General features: G+C 40.8%; 1 protein-coding gene across 1 annotated transcript in view; it reads right to left on the reverse strand.

The window, feature by feature from the left end:
• Positions 1–23,740, reverse strand: part of nrxn3a (neurexin 3a) — a 245,946-nt gene that overhangs the window by 15,039 nt on the left and 207,167 nt on the right. Inside the window, 1 exon segment of the mRNA XM_031280323.2 lies at positions 2,774–2,864. Coding sequence (XP_031136183.1) covers positions 2,774–2,864 — 91 coding nt within the window.

A 23,740-nucleotide genomic window follows, 5' to 3' on the forward strand; every position in this document is an offset into this window, starting at 1 on the left:
ACGAGGAAAAAAATAGAACCTGTCTACTTGGTCATCAAATATCAAACAGTTTACAGTGTGAGCTATTCAAGAACCAATGCCATCTTATGAAATTAACTGAAAGGAGAACACAACAGATTTACAACAGAGAACAGAATCACTTGATAACTTCTCCAAACTGACCAGACAGACAACAGCCACACGGCAAAATAAAGACGGTGTGGGGTAAGATAGACGGCATTCGATGGTGTGACCGCAAAAATGGTTTCCAACTTAAACACAATTGCAGAAAAAGCAACCAAGTTAGTCTAAATATGGGGGCATGGAGTCAAGGCTCAATCAAAAAGCATGCAAATAAATGATCAAAGTTCACCCTGCTTAAAGTGAAACTTTATTTTCTTCAATTTTCAATCAGCTCTGTATCACCCCACACACTGTAATGAACACTGTTTATCTGCATATACTACCTAAACTGCAATGAAACAAAGCCGATTGAAAAACAGAAAAGTATCCCTTTAAGAGAAACAATAAAGTGGAAAATACTAGAATTTGTGGCAAAACAGTTTTATGCCATCTACACTAAAATAGGTTAAAATGCATTGCAAATGCATTTAGTCATTTAGCAAATACATCAATAGGTGTAAGTTGGCAGGGGAAGGAAAGGGACTGGAAGACTGACTTAGAAGGGTTTAGAATTAGAAGGGTACAACACTTTTCAAATACAAGTGCCAAGAGTTATGTAACTTTTCGTATTCAAGGTGAAAAAAAGTTGATGGGAAGAAAATATTTTTTCTTGCCTTTTGATTTGCTTTGAAAACCGAGAGAGGGATCTTTTCATTAAAAGCTGCATGGTACAAAGCTGCATGGAACCCCAAATATATGTGGAAACAAATATCACCCACCAAAGTGTCATGCCACAAATGATGAGGCCAAAATACAACAGCGTGTTTTTTTGTTGGTTGGCGAATAGACGAGAATGATGTCTCGATAACAAAACTTAGAAAAGACAAAACAAAACAGGAAATAGCATTGACTCCGGAAATAATACAACAAAGGAAATTCCAAATAAAAAGCATGCTGCTGTCAAAGTGATGTTAGGGTTAGAATGGTGTGAATTTCTGTGTAAACACATGATTGGATGACTGGGGCCCTGTCTTTGTCTTTCTTCATAAATCCCCATAAATCTCAGGCTACACATCACATCTTTTAACCCATTTAGACCACAACCTTTCACATACTCTGAAAAAATTTGGGAATGACCTTTAAAAGGGAGAACCTACTGGTCGTCAGCAGAACAGCACTAAAATCCTTCTGAATTTCTGGATGTTACCAGTAGGTATTAGAGATTATTTATGCTTGACATAAAGGAAAATATTTCGTCTGCAGTACAACTTATCAGTATAGTTCAGAATAGTTTTAGACGCAATAGTTCTTGAGCTAAAAGTCTGGTAGTATGGTGAATAGGGCCTTAATAGAAAAATATAATGGTTTCCTGACTATGCATTATAAGCAAATTGGTCAATTAGAGTTATTCACTGTTTTATAATTTGTATAATATATAATAATAATATAATAATATGTCCTAGTGTTTTATATCATCTGTAAGTGATAGGAGTGGAGTGTGTGAAATTGACTGTAGCAGGAAAGTTTGTACAGGACAGCTTGTCTTTCTAGCCAACATGAACAAAATACTGAAGCTGACATGTCATTTACACCAACAGCAGCACTTTAAAGGTGTTCTGTTTGCTGTCTGTGTAGATATCATGAATTAAATTATGTCTGAGAGTATTCGAATAAGCATTGTATGTAAAATGTGATGTATTGTTTTGAATGGGCTACAGCTAAAAACATTGAAAAAACATGAACATGTTCAGACTAAAAAATCCTTTAGAAAAAGAGATCTGTCATACCCTTCAGAAAGGTGTGTGACAGTTTGATTATTTAGTAAAGACAACATGGCTGCTTGCTGTATCCTACAAAATGAATGTTGCTGAAATATGGAAATTCCCAAATTCTTTCAAACTGATTCTCTAAGTTATCACAAGGCTTGAACATTTTTGAATTTTTAATATTTGGATACAAAAAAGACAGAATAACATGTACATCTAAAAGTAAAAGTATGACCCAAAAAAGAAAAGAAAAACTTGTACACAGAAATTCAATGATATCTGTTCTCTATTACATGTACCAAAGTAAGCGAATATGGAAAAAACAAACTAAAACAAAACATCACTGTTATCTAGACAACACTGAGTTTTAGCTGAAAAGAAATTTAAAAACAAAGACTGTCAAAATGTATTGTTACAAAATGGAAATTGGTAGAGCAGTGAATGGCAAGAGCAGTGGACTCAAACACGATGCGATACATTTTGCAGCATCAGTGCAGAGAACATGGTTCACCATCATACAAATTTTGCACATTTGTGATGACATGTACTAACCCTTATTATTCCTCTCAGAAAAACAGAATTTGTATGAATATTGGTGACCATGTTAACTACTTTGGTAGACCCCATGTGCAAGTGTAGCTCATTATAGTAATGGTTTCTGGGTAACTGAATGGAACTGTCTGTTCTGGTTTCTTTTTTTCAATTTGAATTTTCAATTTGCATTAAATAATCCAACTTTTCTTGTAACTGTGCAATGTGCAAGTAAGCTATGCTTACTGTTACTACATTGGCTGTTTTATGAAGTTACACTTTGTTTAACCATGGGGGTGTGATGCTTTGAGGATACCTTGATCCTCTGGTGCAGATGAGTGAAAGCACAAAAAAGCAAGCAAATGCAAACTAACCTAGCCCACCTGCATGGATAGTTTCACACTCCTCCAGGTCTTCGTCATCACTCGAACACTCTGCAGATGACACAATGTCATCTGCCGTATGCTTCATGGGCAGAACGTTGGTCATCAGAGGTCACAGCCACAGCAAAGATACCCAAATACAAAGAGCCACCAGCAAAAAACAAAGAAGACACACAAAGACAAGTAAAAATATACTAAATGAGTTAGAAGTTGAACATGAAAGTTTTTTTTAACCTTGGAAACAGTAGTTTGACAAAAAGATCCCAACTCAAGGTTCACTTTTTTCAGAGCTTTCAACTGCATCTCAGTCTCTCTCATTTTATGTGAGTTGGCTCAGTTGTCATATAGATGGCTCAGTTGCTGTCATGTGACCTAAGTATCGATCAAATGACAGCAGGTGGTCACATATGGGTGGAGATGGTAATCCCTGTCTCTGTTTAGAGATGGTCTCTGGTGTCTGATGTGAATGTCCTACTTGATCTTTCTCCTGTTGTCCGCTGACATCTGGTCGATGATCTTTGACCTCTTCCCAGTTGATGCTGTGAGTAGTTTTAAACCTACTAACTTTATTTGGTTGGTATCAAGACGATACCAACCAAATTCCTGTCCTTGCCTGATGGCTTTCTGATTGCTTTGCTCACTGAACTACAGTGTAGTGCAAAGTAATTGTCTCATCTCAGTCTTGAAATGGTGTATGCTGGGTTTTCTTGGGGAACATTTGAATTTATGGATATAAAACTTGTTAAGTAAAATATTAATATTAAGAATAAAAACATCACTTTAGTCCATATAATTTAATGTAGATTTTCTGTAAATGAATCCTAGTTCTGTGCACTGTATTAAATACATGCTTTAAAAAGCCTATACAATGCTATATTCCTGTGCAGGTATTGTAATACCATTTTTTTTAATTTACCAATTGTGATACCGATAAAATATTGTCTTTATAGTAAGTGTGGACTCCTTGTGACTTGAAGACTCTGGCTGGATGTTCTCTCCAGTAAGGGGGTTCCAGACGTATTTAGCAGTGTCCAATCCTGGTCTAAAATTGGGATTCTTACCATCCACCCTTTGCACCCATTGGCCTGGCATGCCCTTTGGCCCTGCTGCACCTCCCTTTCTGACAATATTTTGTGCTATGTGTAGGACAGTCTTTATCACTGATATTTTATGTTTTTAGTGGTAGTTAGAGTTCATACTGAGCTACTGGTTTGTTTGAGTGGGTTTCCTTCACACTGTGGTCTTTAGCCTATGCTCCTATCAGCAACCCACACAAACACAGGTGTCTGAGAAAGACTATGGTTGAAAGCTCGAGGAAAAGCTAGTAATTGGACCTTGAGTTACGATTTTTTTGTCAACAAACCTGATAAGTAAAACGTAATGCATGACAAACAAACTTTGAACAATAGCAATTCTACCAAAGCATGCATTTTCTAAAGCCTCCAATTTGTTTGCCACTGGAAAGCTTTTAAAATGAAACATCAGCTGTTCAGTTTGTATTAGGAATTAACAACTCCAGTACAGCTGTGATAGCAATCAGTTCTGTAATTAGACTGATATCTGGAAGTATGTGAGCCCTAAACCAATCTCACTGTCACTCAAGAGACTGTAAAATCTAAATAATATGAACAGACATAAACTTAGTACAAAAAGTAAGGAAATTTGTGTTTGGTTTTTGGATTATTTCTCTGTGGTAATAATGCTTTTATGCAATAAATCTTATACCGTTGGAAACCCTGTTTAGTTCCCTTTCAAATGGTGCCCCATTTTTAAGGAAAATGCATTTGTAGGATGAGCAGCAGCGCTGAGTATGTGGGTTGCGCCCATGAAAAATTTGCCAAATCGTCTCTGACAATGCCAAACAGCTTTTCTTTGCTGTTGCTATTGACTCTTGTTTTGAGCTTCTGGTACCCCAGGTGCTGACAATCAGGTGCCTGATTCTGCAACCAGTGGCAATCCCATATCTCCACAGTCTGGGACCGAACTCTATCCTCCAAGATGACAACGCTCGCCCCCACAGGGCGGGGTTTATCAGAGACTACCTCCAGAATGTGGGAGTGGAGAGGATGGAATGGCCTGCCAGCAGTCCTGACCTCAACCCCATTGAACACTTGTGAGATCAGCTTGGGCGTGCTGTTCGTGCCAGAGTGACCAACACAACCACATTGGCTGACTTGCGACAAATGCTGGTTGAAGAATGGGATGCCATCCCACAGCAGTGTGTGACCAGGCTGGTGACCAGCATGAGGAGGAGGTGCCAGGCTGTTGTGGCTGTGCATGGTTCTTCCACACGCTACTGAGGCACCTGTTTGTGAAATGAATAAATTGTTAAATTGCCAGTATGTCTTGTTTCTTCAAACTTCAATCATCCAATCCACCAAACACCAAACGAGTCAATGGCAGAATAAGCTGTTTGGCATTGGCAGAGAAGATTTGGCAAATTTTTCATGGGCGCAACCCACATACTCAGCGCTGCTGTTCATCCCACAAATGCATGTTCCTTACAAATGGGGCACTAACCAGGCTTTCCAACAGTATAAGATTTATTGCCAAAATGCATTGTTACCACAGAGAAATAATCTACCAAACACAAATTTCCTTACTTTGTGTGCTAAGTTTATAATAAAATAACCAAATTGGAAGATTGTGTTGGAATATGATTACCATGCCACTGTATAGCCTGGGCACCAGTCCAAATCTTTATTAATGGGCAGGTTCCCTTTTTCAAGAGTGTCTTTTAACAATAGTCAATGCCCATATGTATGTTGAAACAGATTTTGCTTGCTGTACTAATTCCTACTGTTCACACTGGCCATTAAAAGATTCCCTCTTAAAGGGTAACTACCGATTTTTTCAACCTGGACTATTTTCCTGTTTTTGTGTATAAGTGACTGATGGGAACAACAATCTTTGACATTGGTCCAGTATTAAGCAAGAACACCGCAGTCGGCAGCGGCCGGCGTAACCAGTAACATAGCTCAAGCACGGCGTTCGTCGTTCGACTGGTCGTGACTGTTTTCCCAAGATGGCGCCCGCCTGTATACGTGAACGGTACTGTCTTTATAAATCTTTATTTTTAATAAACTGTCTGTACACTTACAAAGTTCTCAATGCTTTGGTTTACATGTAGGGACCCTCATTATGCGTGGAAGTGTGGTGCTATTTTGAGCCTTGTTAGTGGTATAAAAATAGCGATTTCTTTTTACTTTACCCTTGCCCCGACGACTAGCGTTATAAGGTAATTAGCGGTTTGCGATAAAACTGGTCACATTCGATTAGCATGAAAACAAATCCCAGAGAACGGTCGACTCGGTACACGTGTTATTAACCCCTACGTTCATTTTGCGCTGGATTTGTCCTTTAACATGCTTCCAATGGAAGTGGTGGGAGACAAAATCTACAGTCCCCATCCCATCCATACATTTTTGGTTATCTGAAGTTATTACTGTATGAAGCTTCAGCAGTGTGAATTAATCAAATAAAGTGAAAATCTTCCAAAGTTACAGACTGTTAGTCCCAAATTTCTTCTTAGTGTTTCCCTGGACAATGTATCCATTCTGAGCTGCGGCAAAAGGACAGTATGACAAAGTGGGAATTTATTCCTAAAAAGACCATAACTTTAGAAGATGATCATTTGATTTGATTAACTTGACTGCTGGAGCCTTATGTTAGCTTAAAAGAAATTGGAATGTTCTGTACATAGAACAAAGACTGTGGATTTTATCCCCCATCTCTTTCACTGAAACCCCTTCAGGAATGTATTTCGTAACAGGAGGAATAATTACAACAAAGCAAAAATTGTTTACGTATACATATGGGCACCTTAAAGACTTGAAAAAATATTGCTTTAATACTTTAATGTTTCACTCTTGTAACATGGATGACAGGATCTCTATGGTGGAATTCCTATGTCCACCTTAACCCTGAACACTGATCTTGAGACATCCAGGCTGACAGCAAAATAAACATTGGGACAGGAATTTCATTTTCCAACTCCCTGAGATGCTTTGATATCCCAGAGTAAACAACTGCATCAGAGGACACAACTGGAAATCCTAATCTAGAACAAAATACTACAGGAAAGCTTTGTCTCACAGCACCCCTACTGTGAGGACAGGGTGCTTCAACATCATAAACCCCCTCTCTTCTCAGGAGAGGAGGAAGGTGGGGAGTTACCAATCACCCAAGTAAAGCATGTGATTTAATCAAAGTGTAATCATTTATTTTCTGTATACACAGATACTTATTCTCATATATTATATTAGATTAGATAATAGACTTTATTGATCCCAAATTAGGAAATTTCAGCGCTACAGCCGCAAAATATATAAGCTATATGAACAGGAATATGAATGTCCTATTCCCAAATATATTAGTTGTGCTGTTCGCCGGGCTCAGCGCAAATTTATGTCATACGTGCACCAATATTTGAATGCACGTCACGTCTGCGTCCAGTGTTTACATCAGACACAGTACATGCGACATTGTGTCGGGGGAAGGCAGCAGCAAGAAGGGTGTAGGTGCAGGAGACCCTCAGGTCCAGAGAGCAGTTGGGGGAATTCTGGCTGGTGAAGGAGCTCCGCTTTCACTTTGACCGGTTCCAGGGGTACTTTTGGCTCAACAGGGAGCAATTTGACAGTCTGCTCACGAGAGTTGGGCCTACGATTTCCCTGATGCAAACAACATTCCGAAAGCCCATTTCTACAACGGAGCGTCTGGCTATTTGTCTCTCCCTGACGTGTGGCCCCAGACAAGACAGTATGGAAAAGTACTTCCAAGTCTGCCCCTGCACCACTTTTTTTGTCTCCTCTCCTTTATGTACCTGTCTCTTAGGTTCTTCCACCTTTTCTTACACTCCTCCTCTAAATAGATGAAGACATGTGTGGATTATTTTCATTTCTAAATAAATGTTTAACACTATTCAACACTATGTGTCATTGCATGTTTACATACATAAGTAAGAGGTCTGCAGTTGGGTATAATGAAGCTAAGATATGAGCCTACATTCATACATTCATCATTCATTCTCTGGAAAACACTTTGTTTAATGCATATGTGCAATTAATTCCTCCAAACCTGGAGCTTACACACTTGGAAATGGGTAGTTATTCTGTGTAAAGGCCATATACCTACCTATATACCTATATGTGAACTTCAATGAAAATGAACATGACTTGTGTTAATCAGCCCAAACACATTTTACATCATATAAACATACAAATACAAATATATCCTACAAATACCTATATGGAGCTGTATAATCAACTTGGTATTTGGTTTTCACAGCTCACAAAAGTAGGCTAGTTCTTCTCAGTTGCTTTGGCGCATTTCTCAGATCAGAGATGACAATAATGTGCAACTTTGTCACATAGTGCTCCCTTTCATGTGCATTGTTCTATAGACTATACTTACAGAGTGAACTGTTAAATATGGACAACAACACAAAGCAGTTTCACTATCTTGGTATAAACAATGGCGTAAGGACTTGTCAGTTTGATTGTGTCATTGGTATAAATACTTGCTTTGGACACAAACAAAAGATTTCCAGCAAGATATACGATTTTTCAGGTCAGTCACTATGCGGTGCACTTTACACAAATTATTTTAAGAAATGCACTCACTGTTGTGCAAATGCAAATTATGATTTGACAAATGCACCAAAGTAACTGAGAAAAAATGTAACATAGGATTGTATTTCAGTGGAGACATGTCCATTTGATTTCACATAGCTAAAACAAACCTGCATGATTTAAATTAAGAGGCTACAATAACCTACACAGCTGGCATGCCTATTATGGTGAAAATATGCTTCCACAGCATAGTTTTGCGTCCGAGGTCTCTGTACGACCTCGAACTTGTGTCGTATATACAGTTCTAGGAGATCGCTGACGGCCAAAATCCACCTCTCGTCCATGTTCCGTTTGTGGATCAACGTGTATTCTGTGTTTTTGTTGTTGTTTTTGAATGCACGTCACAGCGCACTGCGGCCACTCTTGCGCGTGCCGTGGTCAAAGTTGAACCATGTTGAACTTTGACCGTGGCACGCGCAAAAGCGGCAAGCGGCAAGCCGCAAAATGCCGCTTGCGCTGCGCTTTGCTCAGACCAGTTCTTGCGCGCGCAAGCCATTGACAATTATGGATTTCATAGCGCAGCGCTGCCGCTTGCGCGTACAATGTGAATGGCCCCTTAGACTTAAGCTGCTGTTGATTTGTCTGATTCTGCATAATCAATTGCGTCATTCATTGTTTGCCATTAATGTGTTAATTTTGTTTGTTTCCCTCTATTATTTTCTTTTGTTCATTCATACTTATTCTGATTTAGTAGTGTATATTATTAGGTAAATTCTTCATTTATAAAGAACCTGATTATGTGAATATGTGTTACATCTTAAGCAAAAAAAAAAACTCTGATGACGGCTCTAGGGAATAACAGCCTGTAAGTGTGGTTCCCTGGTGGAATCACGGAAGAAGTATGGAGAATTGGAGTAATTCGCTTCTGTAACCGATGACTAAGAAAGACAAACTTTTGTACTCATTGCCAAGGGCTGGCAAGCCACGAGACACTCTCTTGACGGACACTGGTGAGTGGCCGCGCGCCATCTTGGTTTGAAAGAGCCGGCATCCAGGCAGTCTGGCGGTGTGTCTGTGGCGCAGGGTGGGTGTGATTAAAGGCGGCGATCACTACAAGCTGAAATAAATGATCGGAGTAAGGTAATCAGGGTGAATGTCGATCCCTGAGAAGTTAAAAAATGCCAATATCGGCTCTGATCCGATACGTGCGATTGGGATCGGGACATCCCTAAATAGGATATACTCTGTATGTTGCAGTAGTATCAAAGAATCCACTAGAGAAAAGTGAGGTGTGTTCAAAGAAAGGTTGAGGGGAAGAACAAACTCCCTGGAAACTGGGCTGACTTTTTATGTGACCCAACCAACAAATAGGTTTGCATTCTTGTCTAACAAAATGAGCACTGTGTATTGCCAAGGAATCATCACAAAATCATCATCACATCTGATGTCGCTGCTTTTATTCCGGGAACAAATCGATACACATCACCATGGTATCACGAGGAAGCGGATAAAAGGCGGCTCATTCACATGCAGAATGCCCTTTTGAATGGCTGTACCAACTGTCTCGTGTGCACTGTTCACACTGATGTTGTGGTGATCCTAATTGGCATGTTCCATCACATGGTCCGCCTGTGCCAAGATGTGAACATCTGGGTTGCTTTCTGGGTTGCTTTCAGTACAGGCAAGAATTTACCCTAACCCTTACCACCAAATCAATGCCATCTACAAAGCCCTGGGTAGAGAGAAATCACTAGCTTCCACAGTTTCACAGGTAACCTCTAAACCTCACAAAAAAGGAACTATGAACTTGGAAATCTACTCTGAACTATTCAGATAAATACATTCATATGGTTTTGACAAAGTGAAGGGGAAAAAAAATTCCATCAGGAACTTGTGTTGTTATTGATGAGCACATGGTTGTTGATGTAAAGGTTTAAGTTTTTTTGTTTTTTTTTCATTTCATCTTTAAACTTTTTATGTGGCGTGTGAGCCACTATCTCTAGTTCTTTGTCGCCATCTGCTGGGTGTATCAAAGTACTGACACTAATGAGCCTAACTCATCAAATTTTAAGCTAGTAAGAACAGAGCACAAAGCAATGTCATATGCTGAAGCTGTTTAAAGAATGGAGAGAAACGTATTGCCATGGTTATAACTTGTTCTGTTTAAATACAGGAACAGTCTGAGAAGATTAATATTGTGCTAGACCCTTCCAGATGATTGTTGAATGTGGAAGACGTAACTGGAGAAGAGCTGGACACTACGCTGAGAAAGGGATTTGCACCAACTCGGACAACGTGGTCTGGGTTACAGAGTGGGCAACGCCAATGATGGAATCACTTTAGGTGGGCACTGTGTGTAGTTTGAACTGTGAAACTGTTACAATCAAAGGATCAAACTTTATTCTTAATGGTTACATACACACAGTACAATGTAGTGAACTTCTATTACTGCATTTTACCCATCCTAAGTATTAGGAGCAGTGGACAGCTATACATACAGCATCCGGGGAGCAACTTGAGGTTCAGTGTCTTGCTCAGGGACACTTTGACATGTGGCCGGAGGAGCCTGGGATTTATCCTCCAACCTTGTGGTTGAGGGACAACCATTCTACCTCTGAGCCACAGCCACCCCAATCATAGACTGTAAGAGGTTACAATCCAGTAGGTGGCAGTAATGTAACTCACTGAAGAGATTTCCATGCAACCCTTTCAAGGCTGTGGGAATGAGAACTGCAGGTAGAACAACTTGAAAGGTCGCAGGTGTGTGTAGGACTTTTTTGACTTTTCTGCAAAGGAGTCAATGTTGAATGACCAATTTGGGGCACTCATGCCAGAGTTTCCTCAGTGCAGGGAGGACTGTTTGAGGCGACCTATCCTCTAGCCATGCAATCACTGTACTGAGACATTCATCCTCACTTTGCTGTTCTTGCAGTTTTCCCAAGTCAATTGACAGTGTGCGGCTGGTTTAACCCTGCACATTTTTGGAAGGCTGTAAATTCTAATTGTAAAATGTAAAATAAAAGCCACTCAACCTTCTATCTATCACCACTTTTCTTGGCTCCGAGATTGAGATTGAGTTTCTCAATACAAATATCTAGGTATTATAATTTATGATTTTGTCTCTTTTAAGCCTCACATTCAGCAATTTTTTAAAAAACTAAAGCTGAAATTGGAATTATTTTAGGAAAAAGTCTTGTTTTCCTTTGAGGCCAAAAGGAGACTTGTTGCTGCCACCTTCATGTCTGTGTTGGACTATGGTGACGTTATATACATGCATACAAAGTAGAGGTCGACCGATTCATCGGTTTTGCCGATTAATCGGCACCGATAGTTGATTGTTGGAACTATCGTTATCGGCAAAAATCCATACCGATAGTTTTTCCTGGTTGCGTCCGTTGCTGGAGCGGCTGAGAAGCGCGCGCTGTCATTCATTACACAGTACGCGAGAGCTGAGAAGGGTCTGCTGGCATCATACATTACAATAGCAGCCTCTAGAGGCGAAATAAAAACTATCACTGATGCCTTGTGTTGTTTATTTTCGACACGTGTTACTGCACGCTGCACGGAGAGCACATGGTGTGCGGAGAAGGCTGACATCAGATGCGAGTTTAAAGCATCAACAGCAAAAAGGTATGTATACAGTACATTTTGTCATATCATTATAAAGTTATTAATTTGTTGAATAGATGCTGCATTAGTAGAGAAAGAACAGAACAACAGTATGTTTGTTTGCTTTCGAGGCTGAGATGACGCTAAACATTAGTAGTAGGCTAACTTACCTCAAGCGGTTAAAACACTGACAAAAATAAACGCAAGTCTGACCCAAATGTCAGAATCAGAACCCTAAAGGATCGTCCACGATCCCAAACGGCACCTCTGATTCATATTTAGATAATTTAATAACAGTTAAACGTAGAGACTTACTGATTGCTGCAGCTAAAAGCTAACAAGTTAGCCGTCATGGGGGTGTCTTTGGTGTCTTTCTAGCCTTTACAGGTGATTTTCTATCCAGCCTGGAACTTGTGCCTTTTTTCGGGGTTGTTGAGCATTAAATCCAAACTGTTACATCCAAGATTTATCCACTTGATGTCCATAATTCATCACGTTTTTGGTCATTTCTGCCGCTAACTCCGTGCTACCCATAGACAGTAGGTGCTACCGACAAGGGAATCTCCCATGATGCCTTTGTTTATGTTTTCAACCAATGGGAAGGCAGGTCCGTCACACATTACGCCTTATATGGGCATCCAAGCGAGAACAAAGAGTATAGTGGGAAAGATAGATCCCTCCAGGTCAGAGATCGTCTGTTACCGTTCTAAACCGTTCTACAGAGAAGAATGGCATCACTGTTTTGAGATTTGGCATTCATTAGATGTCCATGTCATTTTATAACTGACATGGAGGCAGGCACATCTGGCTGTAAATGTTTTTTACTGATTGATCTGTTTGATCTCTGATGTAGATAACTTCTGACGAACATTGATGAATATTTCGATATTTTATGATTCAGTAATTTATTATGTATTTCCATTGTGAATTAATATATATTTTATGTCTGTAACTCTGTTAAATGTGCTGCTGCCTGTCTTGGCCTGTCTTGGCCTGATTAAGAATCTCTTTTACAAGTGTCCTGACACTCTTGTAAAAGAGATTCTTAATCTCAATGAGTCTTTTCCTGGTTAAATAAATAAAAATAAACTTGAGTTCAGTCCAAAATGGCGGCGACTCGGTTCGGCAACCTCGCTCAGATCTTGTATTGGCTACCCAATGGAGTTTTGCCTCTTATTATTATAACCTCTTTGACTCTGCCTTGAAATTCATAACCGGTCATGTCTATGGTACACATCATTGTATTTTATATGAAAGTGTTGGGTGGTCTTCTCTCCGAGAGAGACGTGATACTCACTGGTATCTCTTTATCTTTAAGGCTCTTACTGGAAAATTACCACACCTCCTTACAGAGCTTCGCTGTTACTCAGAGGGACATTATCAGACTCGCTCTGCTGACTGGCTTTTGCTTCATGTTCCACAAGCTCGGTCTAAACTTGCTCTTCACTTAAGTTCCCCTGACTCCTGGAACAAATTACAGCACGTTATTAAAAGCAACTTACTTGCGCCTTTTGGACACTTTAGAAATCTGGTTTTAAAATTACAATCTTCTACTTGTAATTGCTTTACATACTGTACTTTCTTTTGTATCCGTAGTATCCTAATTTACTTATCAAATTTAATTTTTCAAATTTTCAATTCAGATACTTTTATTGTCTTTTTATCTTTATGATGGTTGTTTTCTATGTTACTGTTTTGTTGTTGTCTTTGTAATTACTCAATGTCATTGTAAATGAGGGTCGCCCCTCAATGATCTCTCGAATTTAAATAAAAGTTGAATGAATAAATGTCAAGTGTTTTGTGTGCAGCATTTGAGTCCAAGGCAAATATCCGGGTACAATAAAGTAGGCTATACTGTATCTCCAAGTCGTCTCCATGAAATGTAAAACCTAAAACTTTCTCGTAGGACTAAAACAAACACATTGTTGGAAAGGTCTCAACCCTGGAGTGTAACATCCCTCAACTGAAAGACATTTGTGGTTAACTTGGAGGAGAAATGTGGAAGCCGAAAATGTGTGTCCTGTGGAGATATTAACAACTAAATGCAGTGCAATCCCTTCAGAGTTGCGGCTATGACGGGCAAAGATGTGCAACATGCTGATATTGTGACGCCGGCAGACATTGGTAAAATATTTGCAGCACTGGAGAAGAATTTGGCTGATCTGGAGGGTCGGAAGGAAATCTGTCACTCCTTTTAATGGAGTCAAAATTCTCCACCCTAATCACCAGAATGGATGCAGTTGAGAATTGCGTAGAAAGTCTCGAGACAGCCAAGAAGGAAAGACAGGATAATCCAGCAGCTAGCAAGAGAGAGGTGCATATGCTATGGGGAAAATTTTAAAAATTTGTAAATCAATCCTGACGAAATGACGTTCTGTTGTTTTGTGGGCATTCCCGAGGGCAAAGAAGGAAGAGATGCAGTAAAGTTTTTGGGGAGCTGATTCGGGAATTGCTGGAGATTGAAGAAAAATGTTAGATTGAATGTGCACATAGAAACACCAGCCAACAGCCCCAAGCAGGAGACAGACCCAAAACAATTCTAGCAAGATTTCTGAGCTCATCGGAGAGGGACCTGGTGTTGCGAGTTGCGAGGAGCAAGGGCAAACTGAATTGGCAGAATAAAAACATAATGCTTTTCCTGGATTACTCCAAAGCCATACAGATGAAGCGTGACAATTTCATGGAGTGTAAGAAGAAGCTTCACGAGCAAGAGGTGAGATTCAGAATCCTGCATCCTGCCAAACTTAAAATAGACACCAACGATGGAGTGAAGACATTTAAATGCAGTGATTCATTGGCAAAGGAGTTATAATGATGGCTCAACATGGGATTTGCTATTATGTGCTGCTTGCTGCCTCTGTTTGCATTTTTGGCTTTATCCTGGGGAGGCACATATAATATAGGATATAATAATATAGGATACTGGCTACGACTCTGGTTGAACACATCTTTTTATTTTTTTTAGAAGCAGTACACGGTAGAGGGAGCGTGTGGAGAAGAATGGATCATGGACTAAAAACATGAAATCTAAAGAGAGTTGGACCTACAATGTTCAAGTTCAGGTGCAAATGGACTGTTCTGTGAGTATTTGGGATTTAGGTGTGTTTAGTTATCACCACCATGCAGTTCCTCCAGGATTTCGCAGCCCTTTTTATTGACCTTTCAAAGGCATTTGATACAGTAGACCACATAGTGCTTAAGCAGAGACTGTATAGGGCTGGACTTTGTGAACAAACTGTCGGCTGGTTTGTTAATTACCTTACAGACAGAACTCAAGTGTGTGCAGGCGGAGGGCAGTACTTCTCACTATCTCAAAATAACAAAAGGCGTGCCTCAGGGGTCAGTCTTGGGGCCACTACTATTCATCCTCTATATCAATAACATTGATCATAACGTGTCTAATGTAAAGTTTCATTTTCATGCTGACACTGTACTGTATTGCTCAGCACCCACCGCAGACCAGGCCCTCTCCCAGTTACAACTTGCTTTTAACACGCTTCAACAGAATCTTTATGATTTAAAACTTGTTTTAAATGCAGAAAAAACTAAAGTCATGCTTTTTTCAAATTCAAAATCTAAGTCAAACCTGCCTTCAATCCTCACTTCCCAGGGTATGAAGATTGAATGTGTTTCTAAGTACAGATATCTTGGTATTTTAATTGATGAATCTCTTTCTTTTACCCTTCATATTCAGCAGCTAGCAAAAAGATTAAAACTTAAACTAGGGTTTTATTTCAGAATCAAATCCTGCCTTTTGTTCAAATTTAGAAAGAGGCTGCCTTTTGTGTCTGTACTTGACTATGGTGATGTTTTATACATGCATGCTTCATCTCAAAGTTTACATGCTCTGGACACTGTATACCATGGATCTCTGAGGTTCATCACTGGTATGAAAGCCCTCACTCACCGTTGTGAACTGTATGAAGATGTTGGATGGCCTTCTTTATCAACACGGAGACTCCAACACTGGCATATCTTCATATACAAGGCTATTTTAGGTCTACTTCCTAAGGATACCTTCTGAACTATATCACTGTAAATAGTGATATAGAATCTTCGTTCCCAGGATCTTTTCCTTCTGTCTGTTCCAAAGGTTAGAACTGAACTGGGGAAAAAGGCATTTAAGTTTGCTGCTCCCTCTACATGGAACAAGTTACACAAATCCATGAAACTTAATGAGCTGGTCTCATTGGTCGCTTTTAAGAGGATGTTGATTGACTCGGAGGCAGCCACATCTGGCTGTAGATGTTTTGCCTGATGTGTTTAGGATTCTGGTTGACTATGAGGGATTTTCTGTTTCAGTTGTTTTATGTTTTTAGTGTTTTTGTGTATTTTGTGTTTGTATGTACTGTATGTGTGGTTTTACTGCTGGCTGTCTTGGCCAGGACACTCAATGAGTCTCTTCCTGGTAAAATCAAGGTGAAAAATTGTGATTGTTGCAGAGCTTTTGTAAAAAAATTGCAAAAAAAGTTGCGATGTCTTTTGTATTTTTGTTGCAATTAAGTTGTGAGAGACAGTGAAAATTGCAAAGAAAAGTTACGATTTTTTTTCGTATATTTCTTTAAAAATAAAAAGGAGAATAAAGCTACTCTGGGCTGAGTTTTCCTAGTAACCTTACCAAAAAGGCTCAGTATGCTGCAAATGTTGGTATAATATGAAAATGGCTGGTGGATTTAAGACAAAAAATAATAATTTATTGAATTAATCAAATTTCAACATATCTGTCAATGGCTTGTTGATCTTTACATTGTTAGTTCATTTCCCATCCTGGCCTGTGCTGGGACACACATTCATACGGTTTGATAAAGTACTTATTGGACTTTAACTTATCATTGCACTTACAATAATGAGCGTAGCTGTCCTCAATTTAGGTCATCCTGTACGTCTCACCTCCGGTTTTTCCTGCATCCACCGAGTGTGTTTGTGTGAGTGCGCGTGTCAGTCGCAGGGGGAACTGAGCAGCAGCCCCGCCCGCTGCAGAGAGCTGACTGGATTGAAACAGCAGCAGCTTTCAGCAGCTTTTTCAGTGAAAAAAACGTTACAGCGTACATTGACGTTAAAATGTCTTTCACTGTACGTTTTTTGGTAAATGTGAGATGTTCGAGTCACACACGCCTTGTCTTCATATCAGAAACAAGGAAATTAATTTGGCAACGTACGTGTGTTAGCCCCACGCCCCCTTCCCTTTTCATCTGTGCCTGAATCTTGTTTTGTTTTGTTTTGATTTGTTTGTTTTGCTTTGTTTTTGTTTTCTACCTTGCCTTGTAAAGCGACTTTGAGTCCTTGAAAAGCGCTATACAAATTCAATTTCTTCTTCTTATTATTATTAGGGCCCGAGCGCCGACAGCAGTGAAGGCCCTATTGAAACTGAAGAAATTATTATTCTTTTTCCCGGCAAATGAATTGGCTTTTTGAGGGGCTTAACATATTCAAAAACTCACCAAATTTGGCGGTCGCATCAAGTCTGCTGAAAATTTACGTATTTTAAGGCTTTCGGGAATAGGCGCCCAAAAATGGCTCGCTAGCTACAAAGTTAAAAAAATTGAGCCCCTGCAGTGCGTTTAACGTAGACTCACGAAATTTGGTAAACATCTGTATCAAGTCAGGACGCACACAAAACGTCATTGGAGCCATATCCTAAACCCAACAGGAAGTCCGCCATTTCGAATTGAAAGTTAGAAATTAGTGCGATTTTGGCCATTTCCACATGTCGTACTTTAACGAACTCCTCCTAGAGAGTTCATCTGATCAACTTCAAATTCGGTCTGTGCCATCTTAAGAAGCTAAAGATGAAAAGTTGTTAAAAGAAAAACTTTTCGTCATAGGGCGTGGCTGTGGCGGGGCGGCCATTTTGTGTGTTTCGCCGCCGAAACAGGAAGTGGGTGTAACTCAAGTGTACATTGTCCGATTGGCTCGAAACTTTTCAGGATTCATAAGAGTCCAACCCTGAGGACAAATAAAGGCTGATATTTTCGTCATAGCGCCCCCTAGTGGCAACAGGAAGTAGGCCCAAAAGACAAGGTGCTATACTTTAACGAACTCCTCCTAGGGATTTCATCCGATGGACTTCAAACTTGGTCTGTATCATCCCAACACCTTAAAGATGAAAAGTTATTAAAAGAAAAACTTTTCGTCAGAAGGTGTGGGCGTGGCGTGGCAGCCATTTTGAGTGTTTAGCGATGAACAAAGAAGTTGTTGTAACTTGTAACATATTCTCTTTCCAGCTCTCAGCGAAGGCGGTCGCTTTTTCTCCCTCTCCCTCCCAGGCCTACCCTGCTTGCTATCTTGTCTTGTGTTGTCTGCTGTTAACTTTTTAGAGACTCTCCCTGCAAGGCTCTACAAATACCTAAAAATCATGGAATTGATTAACTGGTCTCTCAACGCAATTGACACTGTATTCTCGAGGAGGAGCACTGGTTCGGGTGAGCCAGCATGTCCTGACAGAACGTTTGCTGCGGGGTATACGATGGACGGCTGGGAGAAATGGCGTGTCGTGTGTCTCTCTGCTCTTTCCGTGGAGGACGTTGAGGATATCTACCTATTTGGAACCCTGATAACTGGAATGTTGCTGATTGGAGGATGCTTCGCTCTGGTTTATCGTAGAATTGGAAAGACTTTGGTAGCTGTCCAAAGCCCAAGGAAGCTGCCTGGCCTGACTGAAGCTGTCGGAAAAGCGATCAGTTTGCAAACTGGAACTATTAATCGCGTGATGGAAACCAACATGGTAATGGCTTGGATACCATCATGAGGAAGGTCATGGATTTGGAAAGAAAAATTGACCAGTTGAACAGTGTGTAGTTGGACAATAGAATGAATGTTTAAATTAGAGCAGCCATTCGCGTAGACAAAACAAATTTAATCTTTCGGCTCCCTTATCCTGAACGGCCTTGCCAAGGCCGTATCTTGGAACAAACAGTCACCCTGTTGGGGCTCTGCAAGCGAGATGCTCTTGGTTCCTCCCCCGTCTTCCCCACTGCCTGCTGATTGTCGTATCGGTTCTGGACTGTTCAAGGGTGTCACCATGGCAACGTGCTGTGTTTTCGCTATAACATTCTGCGGACTGGGTCACTAGTGGGACTGCCGGGCTGTGCGTTTCTCAGCAGGCCAAACTCCCCCAACCTACCCTCTCCCCAGTCCAACGCCTTCACAGCCAAATGTGCAACTGTACATTTATGTTATGTTATGTTATGTTCAGCAGTGCAAATGTACTGTTTGTGTGCCTATGTGCTGAGGTGTTTTTTTTCCTGTTCCCACACTGTTCTTATCTTTATGAGGATAGTCTGTGAGTTGCTTTTTTTTCCCTCTCCTCTCCTCATGTGATGCTGTATTCTCCCTGCGAGAGTTAAGAGAGAGTTGTTTTGGCGCCGCATATATGGCGACTCGGTGTGTCTGTGCGTGTTGCTTTAATGTGACATGCACCTACAGCACCAGGACAAATTCCTTGTGTGTGTAAACGTACTTGGCAATAAAGCTTTTTCTGATTCTGATTCTGATTCTGATTGAGTGTACGTTGTCGTATCTGCCCGAAATTTCTCACGATTGACAAGGGTCCAGGCCTGAGGACACCTACAGGCCATATTTGACTTTTGGTCATAGTGCCCCCCGCTGGCAACAGGAAATGCACCTTATATGACAAACATCATCTGATTTACATGAAACTTAGAATGTGTGGTCTACATGTGATAATGAGCTGGCCCCTATGATATAACCATGCCCACTTACTCAGGCCACGCCCCTTTCATAACATTTTAACCGTTTAAGGTAGAGTCTTGTGTGAGGTGTCACTGAACTCAGCAGAGAGTTTGTTTTTGATTGGTGATAGTTTGGCCCGCCCCCTATGCTTAAGCCACGCCCCCTTTCATAACATTTGAACCGTTTAAGGTAGACCCTTGTGTGAGGTGTCATTGAACTCAGCAGAGAGTTGCTTCTTCATTGGTGATGGTTTGGCCCGCCCCCTATGCGTAAGCCACGCCCTCTTTCACAGCTAATAAACTGTATGGCATAGAGTCTTGTGTGAGGTGTCATTGAACTCAGCAGAGAGTTGCTTCTTCATTGGTGATGGTTTAGCCTGCCCCCTATGCGTAAGCCACGCCCTCTTTCACAGCTAATGAACTGTATGGCGTAGAGTCTTGTGTGAGGTGTCATTGAACTCAGCAGAGAGTTGCTTCTTCATTGGTGATGGTTTGGCCCGCCCCCTATGCTTAAGCCACGCCCCCTTTCATGAATGCTGATCCATCTAAGGTAGAGTCTTGTGTGAGGTGTCATTCAATTCAATTCAATTTTATTTATAGTATCAAATCATAACAAGAGATATCTCGAGACACTTTACAGATAGAGTAGGTCTAGACCAAACTCTGTACTTTACGAAGCCCCAACTATTACAGTGGTTGCCTCAAGAGCAAGCATTAGCAGTAGCTATTGCGACAGTGGCAAGGAAAAACTCCCTTTTTTTGTTAGGAAGAAACCTCGGACAGACCCAGACTCTTGGTAGGCGGTGTCTGACGGCACCAGTTGGGGGAGTGGTGAATGGTGGCAATAATAGTCATAATAAAGATAGTGAAGCAGTGATCACAATGGTAGTCATAGTAGTTCATGTCATAGTAGGGCACAGCAGGGCGTTACGGGGTGTAGTGTGGCACAGCAGCCTGGGTGGACGCGGTTGGACGCGGCAGGACGCAGTCGGACACTGCGGGGAAACGCAGAGCGTAGCAGGGTGTAGTAAGTCCATAGCGTCAGCTGCACCCAGGACCCCGGTGTAGGTGCCACCCAATTCCAAGGCGATGTTGAACTCAGCAGAGAATTCCTTCTTCATTAGTGATGATTAGGCCCGCCCCCTATGCTTAAGCCACGCCCCTTTCATAACATTTGAACGATTTAAGGTTGACCATTGTGTGATGTATCAATGAACTCAGCAGAGAGTTCGTTCTTCATTGGTGATGGTTTTGCCCGCCCCCTATGTTTAAGCCACGCCCCCTTTCATAAATGCTGACCCATCTAAGGTAGAGTCTTGTGTGAGGTATCATTGAACTCAGCAGGGAGTTCCCTTTTCATTGGTGACGATTTGCGGTGTCTGAGTGCCGCGCAAATGACGGTCGCAAGGAGCGGCAACCGCCGGTAACCCCGTCGCGCGCAGAGGAGCGAGGGCCCGTCCATCGCTGCTTGCAGCTTTAATTATTATTATTATTGCGGTGATTGCGAGTTGCACTGAATTCATGGTGATTGGTAGAATTTGCGTGAATTGTTGCAATCGTAACATCACGAAATCCTGGAGGGACTGACTATGTATTTGTTATGGGCTCAGACGATGGCTGTGATATTTTAATACATAGTTATGTCATCTAACTTAAGCTCTATACGTTTCTCCACCAGGAATGTTAATGGGCTGGGGAACCCCATCAAGAGGAGGAAGGTTATGTCCAGTCTTAAAAGAAACAAACATGATGTGTTAAAGTTGCACGAGACGCATACAGGATGTTGACTGTGGAATCTGAAAGAATTGTGTGGAGGATGGGTTAGATATGTGTTTTATAGTATGGGGTCTAACAGAAGTAGAGGGGTTGTTACACTGATTGCAATTTGAAATGAATTACAGGAACAAATTAAGGATAATTCTGGAAGAGTTGTTATCTGGCTGAAATACAAGAGCAAGAACTAATTCTGGCTAATACATAGGGATGGCATGGGAGTCCTTAAAGGCAGTGGCATTATACAATGTGACATTTTGTAAGAGGAATAGTGATAAAGCACTGTTAGAATTAGTGAGTGAAATCAAACATGCTGAAACAGAGATTAAGCAATGAATGCCGCATGATGATGGCCTGAGAAACCTGACTCAATTAAAACCTATACAATAATCTATCTCAGAAGGTTGAATTCAATTTATTCAGGGCAAAACAAAATTATTTTGAATCGGGAGACAAAGCAGGGAAATTACTGGTTAAAAATATATAAACGAAGGGAATTGGCTTCCACTATTTCTGCAGTTAGGGACCGTTCGGTATTTATGGAATGGACCACCGGAGGAAAATAGGGGAGGGTCATGTCTTTTTATTCTTTGTTGATGGGAGGGTCACCCATATAGGCCTTGCTGGATACACCGCGACCCTTTTTGTGGATCTACTGATCGATGTGGATTATTTTTTTTTTCCGTGTCATTGGATTACGGCAAAATACAGATCTTTTTTCTCAACGTGTCTTAACGTTTTATGGTGTGACTGCGCTTCATTTCTGCGTTTGGAGAGGCATCTCAATAGACTGTAGGTCGAACACTGATTGTTCACTGTTACATTTTAGTTGAAAGTGTCGGGGCATTCCGCCACCGTCTGTCTATTGCGTTCCAAGACAGCCGTGCCGCGATTGATAAGGGCGAATTGTTAAATTGTTACAATGTAATTTAAAATTTGCTTTAAAAATAAATATATATGTTTTGGAATATAACGTACAGCTTCGGCACCTATGTGCTAAAATATACAATGACTGAGGACGAGTCCATAGCAACCAGTGTTAAATTTGTTATTTCTCAGTTTCCTTTGCTGTACGGTCTCAATGTTTTATTGTTTTATTTCATGTGAATACTAGTTTACTAGAGGAGTAACTTAGTATTTGAAGTAATGCAGTAATGCAGGAAGTGTGCATTTAGTTCCCATGCTTATTGTGTTTCCACAACAATGTTAGTGAGTAAATCTACTGAAATGGCCACCACACCATAACAGAGGAGAGTGATGTGTAAGATGAGAAAGCAGAGGTTACCTCTTGTATGTCATGGCTGTAAAAAAATTCATATGGCATCTGTACATCTTTGCTAATCGCAAACTAGCACATAAGAGTAGGGTCGTAACTCTTTTTCAAATCATTTTGGAGGGTCATAGAAAGATTATTACTGGCGAGGGGAGGGTCAAGTCTTTTTAGCCTAAAGGTCCCAAAACTCCTCCGGTGGCCCCATAAATAAATAACGAACAGTCCCTTAGATCCAATTCTGGAGATGTATTCAGGGGCGGATTGGCCATCTGGCAACTCTGGCAAATCCCAGAGGGGCCGGACCATTTTTTTTTAATGTGGGCAGGTCAGATTTTTTTTTTTTTAATATACAAATAAATTGTCTTTACAGGCCAACAGCGCAGAGGACGGGTTTTTATCGCTTGCACGATTTCACTATGGTTATAAAGGTTATAATAATAATGTTAATATTAATAATATTAATAATATTAATAATAATAAATATTAAGCATTTGGCCAGTCAGCAACGGCCGGGCTGGTCCCGAGATGGGCCGACCGACCCAATCAGAAGTTACTCAAATTGGGACATTCAGTCAAAATCAAGCACTTGCTCTGGGGGACCGGCTGCAGCAGCGAGAAGCTGCTGCTGACGGGCAGAGAGCTCCGCCGGAGCTCTGACTGCTGTCCGTCCGCACGGCCGTCTGACGGCATCAGTATTAAATTGAGACAGTTTCATTACCGGTTAAAAACGTCTCGTTGTCACGTTAAATAGTAGTCCAGTTCAGTGTTTTAGTACAGTTGGTTTTAACACCTGATGCCAAGTGTAGGCCTATAGGAGTACACATGAAAACCCTTAACAAGCGGCGTCGTTCTGCTCCGTCTTTCTGCTGTGCCCCATTCACGTAGTGTTTAGTTTTAGTTGCAATTAATCCGCGGTTCACATGTATGCATGAACTGTGGTGGTCCATTACACTGTAGTCTCAACATCACTGATCATTTTTGATCAATAGAATATAGAAAACATTACACTTCATAACGTTTTGTATCAATAACATGATTGTGT

The sequence above is a fragment of the Sander lucioperca genome, chromosome 18 (genome assembly GCF_008315115.2).
Source record: "Sander lucioperca isolate FBNREF2018 chromosome 18, SLUC_FBN_1.2, whole genome shotgun sequence".
In the NCBI taxonomy this organism is placed as follows: domain Eukaryota; kingdom Metazoa; phylum Chordata; class Actinopteri; order Perciformes; family Percidae; genus Sander; species Sander lucioperca.